The sequence below is a fragment of the Trachypithecus francoisi genome, unplaced genomic scaffold (assembly GCF_009764315.1).
Source record: "Trachypithecus francoisi isolate TF-2019V2 unplaced genomic scaffold, Tfra_2.0 Lachesis_group10, whole genome shotgun sequence".
NCBI lineage: Eukaryota > Metazoa > Chordata > Mammalia > Primates > Cercopithecidae > Trachypithecus > Trachypithecus francoisi.
Window position 1 is genome coordinate 108,003,589 of NW_022681455.1, and position 17,548 is coordinate 108,021,136.

Genomic DNA, 17,548 nt, shown 5'->3' on the forward strand with positions numbered 1-17,548 from the left:
CTACATGTCCTAATTTTCCTTAAGTATCTTTATTGAATGTTTCAAATTATAAAATGTATTCACTGTAATACATTTAAACAATAGAAGAGTACATAAAAAGTCAACATTGAAATCATCCCCCTCCCAGCCTCTATAAATCCCTCTCCCCAGAGGTTGTCACTCACGACAGCTTGGCACCTATGCTTCCAAAAACATGTGTGTGTCCATCTGGTAGTCTACCAAGATGGGATTATATGTAACGCTTTGCAACTTTTCACCTAACAGTATATTTCTAAATCAGCCCTTACGGAACTTCATGCTTTTGAGCACTCTCTCGTAGTATTCCATTTTAAGAACAGACCATGGTTTATTTAACCAGACCATAACCAAATCACCGGATATTCCATTGGTTCTAATAGTTCACTGTTACCAACAAGGCTGGCGTAAACACCTCTGTACATGCTATCCCATGCTAATCTATGGGATACAACCTTGTAAGTTGGGTTGCAGGGTCAAACAGTATATACATGCAGTGTTTTGACAAAGGGGTGACAATGTATACCCCTTGGAGGGTCTACACCAGGTCATCCTTCTACCAACTTTTTGGAATTAAAAAAGTACATTTAGTCAAAAAAAAAACAAGAAAACAAAAAACCACCATGCCCCAGCATCATGCAGGAAGAGACATGGCAGGAATCTGGAGGGAGAGCCCGGCTGTCCCTCTCTCTGCTCCGCTTGCCAAACTGGGCTCCATGCCAGGTGTCCTCGTTAGGCCACACTTGTGTCCACTTGGCCCACAGTTAAGGCTGCTCTCTAGCCTCCTGGCAGGACTTGTGGGCAGAGCTAGGCTTCCAAGGCAGGCTTGCCCTGGCTACAAGCCAACAGATGGCCTGGTGCGGGCCTAACTGCCGCCAGCCAGTGTACTGGTGACTTCCAGGTTAATATCTTTAGTGTTACTTCCCCACACAGCCACCTGACTGCTGGACTCCCTCAGACATCTGAGACAGAATACTTCCCTCCCACCCCCCAATCTGCACCCCTAACCTTCCTACCCCTTCTCGGGTAGCCCCCATCTCAAAAAGAGCTCCAGCATCCACTCAGTCATTTATTAAGCCAGCAGCCTGACTTCTAACCCCCTTCACCCCACATCTAATAAAAACTGGCCCAATCTTGTGGTTTTCATCTCCCAAGCTGATCTGTGACCCGGTCCTTCATCCCCCCTCATTCCACTCCTACCCTAGTTAGTCCATATTCTCCTACCTGGAGAGCTGCAAGAGCGGCTAGCAAGTGTCCTACTTCTGGCCTGTTCCTGAAAATCCATTCTCTAGAGCCTCAGAGCAAGTTTCTTTTTTGTTTATAACTGACGTGTAACAATTGCACATATTTATAGGATACATGTGATATTTTGATACATATATACCCTGTGTAATGATCAATTCAGGGTAATTAGCATATCCATCAACTCAAACATTTATTATTTGTTTTTGAGACAGAGTCTCATTTTGATGCCCAGACTGGAGTACCGTGGGGTGATCCTGGCTCACTGCAACCTCTGCCTCCTGGGTTCAAGCAATTCTCCTGCCTCACCCTCCCAAGTAGCTGGGGATTACAGGCATGTGCCACCACGCCCGGCTAATTTCTGTATTCTCAGTAAATTTGGGGGTTTCACCATGTTGCCCAGGCTGGTCTCAAACTCCTGACCTCAAGCGATCTAACTGCCTCAGCCTCCTAAAGTGCTGGGATTACAAATATGAGCCACCACACATGGCCTATTATTTCTTTGTGTTGAGAACATTCAAAATCCTCTCTTACAGCAGTTTGAAAATATATAATATTGTTAAATATAGTCACCCTATGGTATAGAATAGAACTTATTTCTCCTATCTGTGATTTTGTACAGATTAATCATCCTCTCCCTCAGAGCAAGTTTCTTTTTAAAAAAAAATTATTATTATTATTATTATTTCAGATAGGGTCTGTCTCTGTCACCCAGGCTGGATTGTAGTGGTGTGATCACGGCTCACTGCAGCCTCAACCTCCCAGGCTCAAGTGACCTTCCCACCTCAGCCTCCCATATTATTATTTTTTTAGAGATTGGGCAGGGCGGGGGGTCTCACTACGCTGCCTAGGCTGGTCTCAAACTCCTGGGCTCAAGTGATTCTCCCACCTCAGCCTCTTAAGTGGCTGAGATTACAGGCGTCAGCCACCATGCCAGGCCCAGTGAGCTTCTAATTGTATCACACCACCAACCCTACCTCCTCCACAATTCCCCATTTCTTCACCCACTGAGGGGTTAGGTTCCCACACTGGCTTATGATAGCAAGATGCCAAACCTCCCCACTGCCTAGCCCTAGCCTCCATTCCTGCTCTGGGGCCTCATCCTCACAGGCTGCAGCAGCAGCAAGCTGGAGGGGAGCAACGAGTGCAGCAGGCTGCCAGACACCACCAACAACCTGTGCCAGTTCATCTGCCACTGAGCTTCGGGGTCTCCTCGTGCAGCAATGCCACTGCCCAGCGCAGTGGGGCCAACATAAGGGAAAAACTTCAGGCTTGTGTGGAGCCCAGGCTCTCACAACTCAACATGCTCATTCCCTTCCTTCCACAGAATAAATGCTCCTTCCATTACTGCCTTCTGCACACCCTTCTCCCAATGCCCTCCCCCAGGCCCCAGCTCCCCTCTCTCACTTGTACTCACTAGATTGCCAGTACCATGTCATCTCTTCCTTTGGATCACATTTGACTCAGAGGAATTTAGGACTGAGCTAAGCTCATCTTGCTGTCCAAGTTGTGGTCATCTAATTTCACCAATTCAATAGAGTTTCCCTTGACAAAGAAAATGAAATGTATAAAGTATTTCCAGGCAAGACCATACACAGAAACTCCTAAACAAGACATTTCCTACACATTAACCTTAACAAGAATCTCTCTCTTTTTAAAATTTTTTTTACCATAACTCTCATCCTTCCTGAGCAATATGTCCTTCTAAGATACCCACAGCCTTCCAGGAACCAGCCCAATGCATGTATCCAGACCTCGCTGCTGCAAACCCTCGACACATTCTACTTTCTCCTTCCACCTCCCAAGGCTGCTCTCATGCACAAGGCAGTTTCGTGTTTCTGAAACTACTGCCATTCCTTCTCCCTATGCTCTTCCCACCTCTTGGCCTGGCTAATTTGGGGCTAGGGGGTGGGGGCGGCAACAGCTTTACTGAGATATAATTCATGTGCCATACAATTGCCAACTTAAAGTGTACAATTCATGGTTTTTAGTATACTCGCAGAATTGTGCAACCGCCCCCACAATCAGTTTCAGGACTTTTTTTTTTTTTTTTTTAAGATGGAGTCTCACTCTGTCGCTCAGGCTGTAGTGCAGTGGTGCAATCTCAGCTCATTGCAACCTCAGCTCATTGCAACCTCCGCCTCCCGGGTTCAAGCGATTTTCCTGCCTCAGCCTCCCAAGTAGCTGGGATTACAGGTGCTCGCGACTATGCCCAGCTAATTTTTTGTGGTTTTGTTTGTCTGAGACGGAGTCTCGCTCTGTCTTCCAGGCTGTAGTGCAGTGGTGCAATCTGGGCTCACTGCAAGCTCCGCCTCCCGGGTTCACGCCATTCTCCTGCCTCAGCCTCCCGAGTAGCTGGGACTACAGGCGCCCACCACCATGCCTGGCTAATTTTTTGTATTTTTAATAGAGACAGGGCTTCACTGCATTAGCCAAGATGGTCTCGATCTCCTGACCTCGTGGTCTGCCCACCTCGGTCTCCCAAAGTGCTGGGATTACAGGCGTGAGCCACCACACCCAGGCAACTTTTTGTATTTTTAGTAGAGATGGAAATCTCACCATGTTGGCCAGGCTGGTATCGAACTCCTGACCTTGTGATCCCCCAGACTCGGCCTTCCAAAGTGCTGCGATTAGAGGCATGCGCCACCATGCCTGGCCAGTTTTAGGACATTTTTATCACCCCAAAAAGAAAGCCCATACCCATTAACTGTCACCCACCACATAACACATCCTCTCCCTAAAATACCCTACATCTACTGTGCACTCAATGCCATTTTGATGGTCACCCAGTCTGTGTATTAGACAGGCACACTTGCCCTAAGCAAGACCTGTGTGACATATTTATATTAGCCACTCAAGGCCCACCATGGCACCTGTCTCCTAGGAGTGATGGCAGAGAATGACCACAGGGGAAAAGCTGGCCTCTCCAACTGTTCACTTGGTCCCAGGCCCTATGCTTACACTTCACAAACACCTCAGAGACCCTAATATTATTCCCATTTTACAGCTGAGGATAAATGACTTGCCCAAGGTCACAAAGCCAGTTAACAGGCTGCGCTGGGATCAGTTCATCAGTAAGGTCTTCTCTAACTATCTAGACATTGTCTCTGCCCATCCACTGCTGTCACCTTCTAGCCTCACCTTCTTCTGTTCTCATTAAGGTCTCCTATGACCTCTGAACGGTGAAACCAAATAGAAGGCTGACTTTATCAATCTGTTGGCCACATTTGGCACTCACTACCTCATTTATTTTCAGGCTCTCCTTTGGGGCTACTCACATTTCAGGGAATGCCTTTGGCCTTTTTGGCAGGACCATCATCTTCCCCGAATTCCTTTGATCAACTGAAGCGCCTCCTGGGGGAGCGTCCCATCTTCAGCCTCCACTCTTCTGATTCCAAGGTTATCTCTTGGGGACCATGGACACACTGCTACCTCAATTTCCCAAGTTCAGAACTGTCACACCTGAGCACCAAAAATAATCTTCGTATCTCTACTCAGATGGCTCACAGATCCCTCAATTTCATTTTCTCACTCCTCCAACCTGTTCCTTCTCTTACATATCACTGTCATTTCGTTTTGCCACCTACACAGTTGCCTAAGCCAGAGATGAGGACATCGACCTTGACTTATTCTTCTCCCAGCCTTCTTACCCAACCCTCAAGTCCTATCAATTCCCCTTCCTTAAATTCTCCTACAATACTCCCAGCCAATGCTTGAGGTCAGGCTCATCCCCAGCCTGGATTACTATAAGAACCTGCAAACTGTTCTTTCCGCCTCCAGGGTGGCCTCTGCCTTCAAATTGCAGGTATCCTCTAAAGTACAAGTCTAATAGTTTTACCATCCCATCCCCCGCACTCAGGACAGAGTCCTTTCTATGGTTTTTACAATCCTTCAAGAACTAATCTCTCCTTAAGTTTCCAGTCACACTCCTAACCATCCCACAATCAGTTTGTGCTAAACGACTTGACACACCATCAACATTTGCATCTGCAGTTTCATGTGACATTGTGACTGGCGATTGGCCAAGTCCAGCCTAGAGTCTCTCTTCTTCTTGCATAAAATTGTCTCTTGTGAAATAATGTTGAAAGGTACAAAGAGATGTAATGGACAGAAGACAAATGAATCAGGGTAGAGAGGGATAAAAGTGTTCTGGACAACAGCCAGCACATCACACATGGGCGCTTCAACCATGGCCTCCAAGGATCTAACTCTCTGGCTGAGAAGAACAATCTTCAGGACCATTAGCTCACATGGAAGTTGAGAAGGACACAGGACTCCTCTTGAGTGTTAATTATATTTCTTTACAACAGGAGGGAGATGTCCTGACTGGCCCAAGTATCAGGTAGAGCTCCCATTCCAAATTAGGAAACTGGCATTCTGGTACTCATCAGCTGAAGCACTGCTACATAATCCAGCAAGCCATTTGCTTCTCTGTAATTTCCAAGTTTCTGAGTAAGAGAAGAGCTCAACTATCCATGGAAAAAACCAAGAATGACGTCCAATACAGTATCAACGAGAACCCCACATGACTCGGATTATGGTCTCTAAATATAACTTTTGAATAAAAAGAACCAAGTCTCCTAAGAGAAATGAAGACTCGGCCGGGCGCGGTGGCTCAAGCCTGTAATCCCAGCACTTTGGGAGGCCGAGACGGGCGGATCACGAGGTCAGGAGATCGAGACCATCCTGGCTGACACGGTGAAACCTCGTCTCTACTAAAAAAATACAAAAACTAGCCGGGCGAGGTGGCGGGCGCCTGTAGTCCCAGCTACTCGGGAGGCTGAGGCAGGAGAATGGCGTAAATCTGGGAGGCGGAGCTTGCAGTGAGCTGAGATCCGGCCACTGCACTCCAGCCCGGGCGACAGAGCGAGACTCCACCTCAAACAAAAAAAAAAAAAAAAAAAAAGAGAAATGAAGACTCTAGGTCTGGGTCAAGAAATGTTCAAGGTAAGATTAGAACATATGGGCATCCCAGGCCAGACGGAGTGGCTCACACCTATAATCCCAGCACTTTGGGAGGCCGAGGCGGGTGGATCACCTGAGGTCAGGAGTTCAAGACCAGCCTGGCTAACATGGTGCAATCCCATCTCTACTAAAAATTAGCCAGGCGTGGTAGTGTAGGCCTGTAGTCCCAGCTACTCAGGGGGCTGAGGCAGGGAAATCACTTGAATCCAGGTTGCAGTGAGCTGAGAATGTGCCACTGCACTCCAGCCTGGGCAAGAAAACAAGATTCCATTCCAAAAAAAAAAAAAAAAAAAAAAAAAAAAAAACGGATATCTCAGATAGTAAGGAAGCTTTCAATGGCTACAGGGTTACATAAAAAAGACTTGGCAGTCAACTGGAAAAGCTTCCACTGACCAAGAGACAATTTAAGCATCAACAAGATTAATCAACTGAAACATAATAAATACATTAAAATCCATTAGTGCATTATAATATTAAACAAATCTCTTGGTTGGTTTAGTCACAAAACCTTATTAGTCATTTTTGGAGGATGTTGGTGAAACAATTCATTATTTTGAAATCTGGTAACTACTGGAAAGAATCAAGCATTTATCTTTTTTGTTTTGTTTTGTTTTTTGAGACGGAGTCTCACTCTGTCGCCCAGGCTGGAGTGCAGTGGCCAGATCTCAGCTCACTGCAAGCTCCGCCTCCCGGGTTCCCACCATTCTCCTGGCTCAGCCTCCCGAGTAGCTGGGACTACAGATGCCGCCACCTCGCCCAGCTAGTTTTTTCTATTTTTAGTAGAGACGGGGTTTCACCGTGTTAGCCAGGATGGTCTCGATCTCCTGACCTCGTGATCCGCCCGTCTCGGCTTCCCAAAGTGCTGCGATTACAGGCTTGAGCCACCACGCCCGGCTCAAGCATTTATCTTAACCTCTCCTATATAGACTGTATCTCAGGATAACTAAGTAGTTGATTACTGGAAGTTTACAGGCATAGAAGTAGTCAAGCTGGCAACTACAGAAGGAAACAGAATTAGAATAGCACTATTTTGCAACCCCCAATGAAATGATGGCTCCAGTCAATTATTCCTTACACCATAAAAAGAGAAATTAGGTATTATGTGCCTCCCAATAGAAGTACAAACATTGGCTGGTTGCAGTGGCTTACGCCTGTAATCCTGACACCCTGGGAGACTGAGGTGGGTGGATCACCTGAGGTCAGGAGTTCCAGACCAGCCTGGACAACATGGCGAAACCCCATCTCTAATAAAAGTACAAAAAAACCTAGCCAGGTGGCGGGTGCCTGTAATCCCAGCTACTTGGGAGGCTGAGGCAGGAGAATTACTTGAACCTGGGAGGCAGAGGTGGCAGTGAGCCAAGATCACACCACTGCACTCCAGCCTGGGTGACAGAGTGAGACTCTGTCTCAAAAAAAAAAAACAAGTACAACACCACCTATTAAGTATTCACACACCAAAAAAGTACAAATATCACCTATTAAGTATTCACAAAAAAAAAAAAAAAAAAGAATGAACCAAAATCTGAGCAAGCCTCTAGATCTACCACTAATTGGGACAGAGGAACAAGTTCAACTATATGTCAGAGATGGGATCAGTAAAATCGAGATGGATGGAAAATCTATAAATCAAGTAATCTAACTTGAATCTATATATTAAAATACTTGAGAGAGTATCAACTGAAATGTATGGATCATATTTGGATCCCAACTGAAACAAATAAATCATATTTTAAAAATTTGGGGCCAGGCGCGGTGGCTCAAGCCTGTAATCCCAGCACTTTGGGAGGCCGAGACGGGCGAATCACGAGGTTAGGAGATCGAGACCATCCTGGCTAACACGGTGAAACCCCATCTCTACAAAAAAATACAAAAAATTAGCCGGGCGAGGTGGCAGGTGCCTGTAGTCCCAGCTACTCGGGAGGCTGAGGCAGGAGAATGGCGGGAACCCGGGAGGCGGAGCTTGCAGTGAGCTGAGATCCGGCCACTGCACTCCAGCCTGGGTGACAGAGCGAGACTCTGTCTCAACAACAACAACAAAAAAAAAATTTGAGACAACCAGGGAAATTTGAACACTAAATGGATATCTGATTACATTAACAAATTACTGTTTTTAAGGAAGGAGGAATAATATCTTTTTTTAAAATACTCATGACTTTTTTCAGAGATGCTGAAATATTTACAACTGAAATGCTATGCTATCTGGGACTTACTTCTGAATAATTTGGGAGTGAGGGTATAAATGGAGCTAGTATTGAAACAAGACAGATAATTATTCTATCAATAAGAATTTATGATTGTTGTAGTTAGATGATTATTACTTAGGGGCTTATATTATTGCTTATTTGCATATGTTTGACAATATCCATAATAAACAGTTTTAAAGAGAAATGAGGAAGGTAAAATTCTGGAGGGTACAGGTACAAACAATACTGAAAACAAGAGCTACCATTTACCTAGTGCTTACGCTGTCCTTGGTGCTGGGCTAAGTGTTTTACACGTTGTAGCTTCTTGACATTTCACAACCTGTATGAGATAGGTGCTGTTAACATACCAGTTGAAAACCCCAAGGCCCAGAAGTGTTAAATAGGTTGTCTAAAGTAGTCCAGTAATTGGCAGGATTGCGATTCAAACCCAGGTTTGCCTAAATCCAAAGTCCACCACACTTTGTGCATCAAGTGCTGGAGGGATGGCTTGCATGAGGGATATGAAAGATAGAAATAAGGTCAGGAGATCGAGATCATCCCGGCTAACACGGTGAAACCCCGTCTCTACTAAAAAATACAAAAATCTAGCCGGGCGAGGTGGCGGGAGCCTGTAGTCCCAGCTACTCGGGAGGCTGAGGCAGGAGAATGGCGTGAACCCGGGAGGCGGAGCTTGCAGTGAGCTGAGATCCAGCCACTGCACTCCAGCCTGGGCGACAGAGCGAGACTCCGTCTCAAAAAAAAAAAAAAAAAAAAAAAAAAAAAAAAAAAAAAGAAAGATAGAAATATGTGTGAATGGGCCAGGTGCGGTGGTTCATGCCTGTAATCCCAGCACTTTGGGAGGCTGAGGTGGGTGGATCATGAGGTCAGGAGAGTGAGACCATCCTGGCTAACACGGTGAAATCCTGTCTCTACTAAAAATACAAAACATTAGCCAGGAGTGGTGGCGGGCACCTGTAGTCCTAGCTACTCGGGAGGCTGAGGCAGGAGAATGGCATGAACCTGGGAGGCGGAGCTTGCAGTGAGCCGAGATCGCGACACTGCACTCCACCTGGGGCGACAGAGCGAGACTCCATCTCAAAAAAAAAAAAAAAAAAGATATGGATGGTTTTCTACAAGAGGTGGGGCAGGTGGCGGGCAGTGGGTGCCTATGTTGAGCAGTATTATAGGAAAAGTGTGTAGAAAGAATGGCCTAACAAGTTTATGGGGGATGATAGAGGGTCCCCTGGGAAGATGGTAAAAACACTGTGCCCCCAGAAGCTCTGTTACAGGAGAGTGGACAGCAGCAGGAGTGAGGAAAGTCAAGATGAGAAACAACCAACTGAATTTCTATTGATGATCAACGATGTTCACCTCGGATTTAGGCAAATAAAGACCTTCAACAAGTCCCAGGCAGTCCACAAAACTCATATTAAGCTCCAACTGTGTGCTAGGCCCTGTCCCAGGCAGCCTACCTCTATTTCTCCCCTTTTTCCCACAGTAAGGTCAATCGGTTGCTGGTTGAGGCCTACAACCCAGCATCCTAAAGTGCTCTCCTTCCCCACCTCTACTCACATAAGCAAGGTAAACAACTTTTCTTGCAGATGTACATTAACATCATAAAACCTACAATTATTACTATTATTATTTTTTTTTTTTTTTGAGACGGAGTCTCGCTCTGTCGCCCAGGCTGGAGTGCAGTGGGGCGATCTTGGCTCACTGCAAGCTCTGCCTCCCGGGTTCACGCCATTCTCCTGCCTCAGCCTCCTAAGTAGCTGGGACTACAGGCGGCGCCACCATGCCCACCTAATTTTTTTGGTTTTTTTGTTTTTTTTTTATTTTTTATTTTTTATTTTTATTATTATTATTTTTTTTTGAGACGGAGTCTCGCTCTGTCACCCAGGCTGGAGTGCAGTGGCCGGATCTCAGCTCACTGCAAGCTCCGCCTCCCGGGTTCACGCCATTCTCCTGCCTCAGCCTCCCAGGTAGCTGGGACTACAGGCGCCGCCGCCTCGCACGGCTAGTTTTTTGTAGTTTTTAGTAGAGACGGGGTTTCACTGTGTTAGCCAGGATGGTCTCGATCTCCTGACCTCGCGATCCGCCCGTCTCGGCCTCCCAAAGTGCTAGGATTACAGGCTTGAGCCACCGCGCCCGGCCTTTTTTTTTTTTTTTAGTAGAGACGGGGTTTCACCATGTTAGTCAGGATGGTCTTGATCTCCTGACCTCGTGATCCGCAGATGGTCTTGATCTCCTGACCTCGTGACCCGCCCGCCTTGGCCTCCCAAAGGGCTAGGATTACAGGTGTGAGCCACCGCGCTCAGCTGTATACCTACAATTATTGTACTGTCGATTTCTTTTTTTCAGATGGGGGCTCGCTCTGTTGCCCAGGCTGGAGTGCAGTGGCGCAGTCTTGGCTCACTGCAACCTCCGCCTCCCGGGTTCAAGCAATTGGAGTAGCTGGGATTACAGGCGCCTGCCACCACACCCAGCTAATTTTTTGTATCTTGAGTAGAGACAGGGTTTCACCTTTTTGGTCAGGCTGGTCTCGAACTCCTACCCTCATGATCCACCCGCCTTGGCCTCCCAAAACGTTGGGATTACAGGCGTGAGCCACCGCGCCCGGCCTGTACTGCAGATTTACATTAAAATAATAACACCTACAATTATTGTATTTTAACGGTAAGTTTTCTATTTTAAAGGTATTTATTTTCACTTTACTGGTCTACTTTGCAAAGTAAACAATAAACTAATTTTTTCTTTGAGCTCACTTTTAACCTCAAGAAGTTTCTGATGAGAAAATGTTCTCCAGTGGGTGAATCATCAGGCCACCACCCCCCCCCCAACCCAGCTACCAATCACGAGGCTACCAGTACCTCTGCTCAAGAGTACCACTTAAGGATCAGGGATCCCCTCACATCCCGGCCACCCTTCCCTTCCCTACCACCTGGAGCGGGAGTGGTTGGCAAAGACTGGAATTAGGGGCATCTCCAACTCAGTACATCTGTTGGAGCTGTGCCTCAGAATACAACGCCACTCTGGAGCTGTATGCTGAGAAGAAAGGGGAACTCGGTTTCTCATCACTCTTATGCTCAGACACCCTGTCCCAACAGGCATCCCCCTCCCTGAGGGGGTAGGATTAATTGGCCAAATACTTGTATATGAACTTCCAGATCTGCAAGGGCCACCCTTGTTCTCTCAAACATTGCCTTCGGGAGATACTGCCCAGCCAGCGGTTCAGAGTTGGGAGAAAACCCTCACTAAACTGGCTCAGCAATTCCCCAGGAAGGCTCACGCCGCAGGACAACGCGAAGACACAATGATCCCAAAGACCTTAGTGTCTTGGTGGAGGGGAGGGGGAAGAGGTGGGGGGCTTTTCCGCTTAGCTTCCCTAAGCGTTGCCACGGGACAGCTCTCGGGCTACGTCAGGGTAAAGAAGCCTGTATGGCCACACCTCGCACCGACCAGCTACCCCCGAAAGACCTCTCCTTCCAAACTGCAGGGTGAGCACAGCGAGAGAAAAGGTGGCATAAGCAGAGGCGAACAACTGAGGTTCTTAAAGCCTTGTTTGCGTTTGGGCCCGCGCCGAGCCACAGCTACAGGTAGATCCCGCGCCCGTGCGTCAGCTATTAGCCCCGGGATTCCCAGAGAGGCCTCTCAGGCCCTTCAAGACCCCCGCTTCCGGCTTCCCGGCCCACACCTCTGAACCCTCAGGCCCCGGCCAGCCTCTATCCCCGCCTTTCGCGGCCCCGGCTCACCCTCGAGCGTCTCGCACTGCACCAGGTTAAGGTAGTCGGCCTGGCTGAGCACCCCGGCCTTCAGGCCGCGCACCAGTCCCTCCAAGTAGCCATTGTCCACGTTAAAGTAAAGCTCCGGGAAGAACGACATGGCTTCTGCGGGAGCGGCGGGACCAGAGAACCTGGACCGGCCGGCACGAATCGCGACTCCCAGATCAGCTGACGCGGCGTCTTCAGCAGGCTGTCAAGCGCGTCAGGTGACGCGCAAGCGCCTCACGTGACCATAAGGGGGCGTGGCTCTGAGCTGCTCCCGGCTTCCGGGTGGCTGCGCGGAAGCGCGGCGCAGGCGTGGGCTGGGGACGGTCCTATGGCGCCTGCGCGCTAAGAAGAGGACGTTTGGGGCCGGCCGCGTGGTGGCGCCCGTGGCCGCAGGGATTTGACTGGACCCTCTACCTTTCCCGGTTTTGCTGCACTTGGCGCTGCAGGGGCGGGCGGGGCAAAGAAAGGAGCCAGCCTTTCTGAAGCTTGCAAAATTTTCAGACTGCTGGAGCAGCCTCCTCCCCAGAGGGAAACTGAGGTCCAATTGAGGCAGGAGAATAGGGTCTGGAGACGGGGAACTTGAGGCCAATACGTGCTGAATTCTGAAACTGAAAAGGGAAAACACCAAGGTCTGGGGGCAGGGAACCCGAGGCCAACTAAGGCGAACTTCCTAAAGCTAAACCAAAAAGAAAGCCCCATCTCCCCATGTCCGAGTAACAAAGGATCAAAGGCCACTGTCCCCACAAACCTCCCCCATCCACCAAGTCTCATTTGAAAGGGAGAGTGCCTTGGATTGGCTGCGGGCCAAGCACGCGCCATCCCTTCATCCGCATAGGGCGCCAATTCTCCTCAGCCTTATTTATGCCTAGTGTTCCATTATTGGAACGCTAAGCATATGGGAGTTATTTATATCCTACTGCTCAAGGTAATCTTCAAGGTCAGATTGCAAAAATGCAAAAGATTGCAACCTCAGGCATAAATGGGTTAATTAGCCATGGACCAAACGCTTCATCCAGATAAGGGGTAAGGGACAGGGACCGCAAAAGGAGTACTTAAAACCCAGAAAACTTTGTAACTGGGCCCCTTGAGCCTCTTACTCAGACCCACTCCCACCCTGCGGGAGTGCTTTCTCGCTTTAACAAATCCCTGCTTTCTGCTTCCTTCCTGTGTGTCATTCCTTTGTTACTTTCTGGGTTTTGTTCAATTCTTTGTTCAAAACGCTAAGGACCTGAACAACGCACACTCCCCGCCTTCCCTCTGGTAACAGGATGAGGGGCAGGCATTGTGTAGAAGTAGCAGCAAGCAAGCCCTGGAGCCTAAGGCTTATTCATTAGCCAGGAGTGATAGCCCCTGTGCCACGCTGAGTCCTGCTTTCCCCACACTTGCTGTAGGAGATTTTTGAAAGCTGGAGTGCGGTTCTTCTCTACTTTTCCCAGGGGCACCAGGACCCCTAAAAGCGCCTGCGTATGTGCCTCCTATGTTGGGGTAGCCTAGGCCCTGGAATAAGAGTATGTGTGGTTTCTTGGCTTGGCGACACTCCCACCCCCTCCATGAACCCTCCCTCTTTTGACGGCCACGTTTGAAATAATCACAGCCTTGGGGTTGGTCCCATCCTTTATTCGCATTTGCTTGCCCCTACGCTAGCCCTGACCCTGACGTTGGCCAGCTAGGTGCGGCTGCAGGGGTTCATGGCAGTACCCAGCTTGCGGCAGTAGCAGAAGGCGTTGAAGAAGCGGCAGTAGCATGTGGCACAGGGGTCACAGCAAGGCACCTGCTGTCCCAGGCAGGACTCATGCAGCCTTACACAGCGACGTGAGGAGCGGGGCTCGCGGTCCTGCGAGTCTAGTACCTGTTGGTGTGGGGAACCAGGAATGTGGGCGCAGACCTCTAACTACAGGTCCAGAGACCTTACCTGTCCCAACCTGTGCAGGATGGCAGTGGAGCATGGGGAGAGGTGGAGCTGGGGAGCTGGGGAGAGAAGCTAATACCCAATGCCCCCTCCCAAGGGCCACCACCTTACCCTTTTCCCTGAGCAGTTACCTCTGCCAAGGCCTGAGCCTCCCGCAACAGATCCTCTTCTGCCAGTTCTGCAGTTGTCTTCTTCAGTGGGGCCCGCAGGCCCAGGCCTGGGGCAGACAATGTGAGGGCAGGAACCCCCCATGCACAAACCACTCACCTCCCAGGGGAGGGTTTGGGAAGGGAGAAAGAGGGTTTATGCCAGGGGAGACAATTTGTGGCCAGAGGGTATTCAGGCCCCACCCAGTCCCACCCTTGCTCACACTGACCTGGGAGCTCTGGGAACAGGGCCTGGTCAGGCCTTCTGATGCCCTCCAGGGGGGCCAACCCCATCTGGGCTCCTTGCGTGGCAGGCAGTGCCAGCAGCAGGGCACAGCTCAGCAGCGCTGCGGTCAGCATGGCCTGGCTCAGCAGGAAGACGCACCACTTAGTCCCTCCTAATCCTTGGAGTCCCCTCTAGGTGCCCAGATAGAGACCCCACAGAGAGGAGGAGTCCCTGCCCGACCTGAGGACTCACCTCTGCCTCCGGGATTCTTGCCTAGAGAGTTCCTGGCCACCCCGTGCCCTCGGCTTATATGGCAGGGCCTAATAAAGGGCCACACGTGACTGATCCCTGCAGCCAGGCTGTGAAGGGCTCTTCCTGGAGGGTGGGGGCACAGTTCAGGCCCTCAGTCCCTGAACCTGAGCCTTTTGTTCTACAAGAGGGGTGCCTATCTCCAATTTGGGGTGAGGTTTCCAGGAGCCAATTACAATTTGGGAGCAAGAGAGGGTGCCCAGGGTCCCCAAATGTCCATGGGACAGGGGCCTAGGAGCCAAGCAAGGCCGGAGCCATTAGCAATAATAAGGCAGGCGGCCCGGAAAGCTTAATTTAATTTGTGGCCCCAGAGATGCTTACTCAACTCCTATGTGGCATGTTGTTTCCTGTGCTTCTAAGAATTCAGGTCAAGGACATTGGAGACGGTGATAGGCCAATGGCCAATGTTGGGCAGGGGTAGCTGCAGAACCAGATCCTGGGTTTCTTTGGAGGGAATGGGGAGGGAAAAGCCCACCTAACCAATCCCAGGCCCTCCTGACTGCATTTCTGGTCCTCCCCTCCCTTTCTCCCTCCAGGTCTTTCCAAGACCCCCACTCCTGCTCCTGTCCCCAAACCCCTTTCTGCCTGGGGTTCCTGGAAGCCAAGGAAACAGAACGAACTGTTCTCTGGGTGGGTGAGCCACTGCAGAGTACAAAGCTTTCAGGCCGCCTGCCTCATTAGCGTTAATGGCTGCTCCCTTCCGCCCTGCGTTGTCAGTACTATCTATGCCTGGTCTCATCAGCACAAGGCTGGGGTGAGGACTGCCCTTTTGTGGAGATGGCAGGACATACAGGACCCGGCTGCCCCTGCCTTCCTTCACCCCACTGCAGGGCTGTTTATCACACCCGTGTCCATCTGGGAAAGGAATGCAGGTTGAATCAGCTTTGAGAGGATCACAAGGCCCCAGTGCACAAACTGGGTTGGCACAAGACAATGGAAAAAAGATGAAGGGGGCCAGGTATAGTGGCTCACACCTGTAATTCCAGCATTTTGAGAGGCCAAGGTGGGAGGATCATAAGGCCAGGGGTTTAAGACCAGCCTGGGTATCACAGTGAGACCCCATTGCTACAAAAAATTAAAAAATAGCTGGGTGTAGTGGTGCATGCCTGTAGTAGAGGCTGAGGTGGGAGGATGGCTTGAACACAGGGGTTCAAGGTTGCAGTGAGCTATGATTGCATCACCGCACTCCAGCCTGAGCGACAGAGCAAGATCCTGTCTCAAAAAGAAAAGAAGATGAAGGGTGGCCAGGCATGGTGGCTCACGCCTGTAATCCCAGCACTTTGGGAGGCCAAGGTGGGTGGATCACTGGAGGTCAGGAGGTCAAGACCAGTCTGGCCAATATGGTGAAACCCTATCTCTACTACAAATACAAAAATTATTCAGGCATGGTGGCACATGCCTATAATCCCAGCTACACGGGAGGCTGAGGCATGAGAATGACTTGTAACATGGGAGGCAGAGACTGCAGTGAGCAGAGACTGCACCACTGCACTCCAACCTGGGTGACAAAGTGAGACTCCACCTCAAAAAAAAAAATGCTATTTAAAATGAAATGAAGCAGGTCGGGCACGGTGGCTCACGCCTGTAATCCCAGCAATTTGGGAGGCCGAGGCGGGCGGATCACGAGGTCAGGAGATCGAGACCATCCTGGTTAACACGGTGAAACCCTGTCTCTACTAAAAATACAAAAAAGAAAAAAAAAAATGAAGCAATCCATACTCCCAACGTTTGTATATACTGGGACATCCAAGAAATTAAAATCATACCTCATTATGTCTTTTTTTTTGAGACAGGGTCTCACTCTGTCACCCAGGCTGGGCCTGGTGAGCACCCATGCTGTGGAGAGCTCTTCATGGTCTGGTGCAGGCAGGGTGGGAGTGGGAGAAGTCTTCTCACCCAGGTGCTCAGTGTCTTACCTCGCCTACAAGCAGTGGCTGTCTTCACCTGAGTGTGTGCACACAGGTGTATCAGCCCCATGGGTAGTGATGGGCAAGGGCTGAGGCACGCACAGGGCAGCCCATGCCCCGGATGGTCCAGTGAGGGAGACATCAAGAAAACCCACCACCAAAACACAATGAGCTGTGATCGCGCCACTGCACTCCAGCCTGGGTGACAAAGCAAGATGCTGTCCCAAAAAACAAAAACAAAACTAAAGAAAAACACAGCCAGGTGTAGTGATTTACACCTTCTGGAGCCCAGGAGTTCAAGACCGGCCTGGACGACATAGTGAGACTCTGTCTCTACAAAAAAATTTTAATTAGCTGAATGTGGTGGTGCACACCTGTAGTCCCAGCTACTCAGGAGACAGGGAGGAGGATAGCTCGGCCCAGGAGATTGAGGCTGCAGTGAGCCGTGTTGATGGTGGCTCACACCTATAATCCCAGCACTTTGGGAGACTGAAGCAGGCAGATCACCTGAGCCTAGGAGTTTGAGGCCAGCCTGGGCAACATGGTGAAACCCAGTCTCCATTAAACAAACAAACAACAACAACAAAAGTTTCACAGCCGGGTGCAGTGGCTCATGCCTGTAATCCCAGTGTTTTGGGAGGCCAAGGTGAGCAGATCATGAGGTAAGGAGTTCAAAACCAGCCTGGCCAACATGGTGAAGCCCCGTCTCTACTAAAAATACAAAAATTAGCTGGGCATGGTGGCACGCACCTATAATCCTAGCTACTTGGGAGGCTAAGGCAGGAGACTTACTTGAATCTGGACCCGGGAGGCGGAGGTTGCAGTTAGCTGAGATCATGCCACTACACTCCAGCCTGGTGACAGAGTGAGACTCTA

At 49.5% G+C, this 17,548-nt stretch overlaps 2 protein-coding genes across 2 annotated transcripts in view; both read right to left on the reverse strand.

The window, feature by feature from the left end:
- Window positions 1-12,434, reverse strand: part of ATP6V0D1 (ATPase H+ transporting V0 subunit d1) — a 45,520-nt gene extending 33,086 nt beyond the window's left edge. The window contains exon 1 of the mRNA XM_033218786.1: window positions 12,158-12,434. Within this exon, the coding sequence (XP_033074677.1) occupies window positions 12,158-12,287 (130 nt within the window). The 5' untranslated portion in view covers window positions 12,288-12,434. The remainder of the gene's footprint in view (window positions 1-12,157) is intronic.
- A 1,342-nt stretch (window positions 12,435-13,776) lies between these two features.
- Window positions 13,777-15,004, reverse strand: AGRP (agouti related neuropeptide). The gene is made up of 4 exons (XM_033218788.1): window positions 14,709-15,004; window positions 14,461-14,593; window positions 14,216-14,301; window positions 13,777-14,024 (listed from the first exon to the last, which is right to left on the reverse strand). Exons 2-4 carry the CDS (start codon window positions 14,588-14,590, stop codon window positions 13,842-13,844), a joined length of 399 nt encoding a protein of 132 aa, XP_033074679.1. The 5' UTR covers window positions 14,591-14,593; window positions 14,709-15,004; the 3' UTR covers window positions 13,777-13,841.
- Window positions 15,005-17,548: the final 2,544 nt, after the last annotated feature.

Excerpts from the sequence above, each read along its gene's own strand:
- AGRP (XM_033218788.1), bottom strand. The coding sequence starts at position 14,590 with ATGCTGACCGCAGCGCTGCTGAGCTGTGCCCTGCTGCTGGCACTGCCT. Across the intron at positions 14,302-14,460 it reads CCTGTTCCCAGAGCTCCCAG|GCCTGGGCCTGCGGGCCCCA; the intron begins GTCAGTGTGAGC and ends TGTCTGCCCCAG. Across the intron at positions 14,025-14,215 it reads AGGCTCAGGCCTTGGCAGAG|GTACTAGACTCGCAGGACCG; the intron begins GTAACTGCTCAG and ends CCACACCAACAG.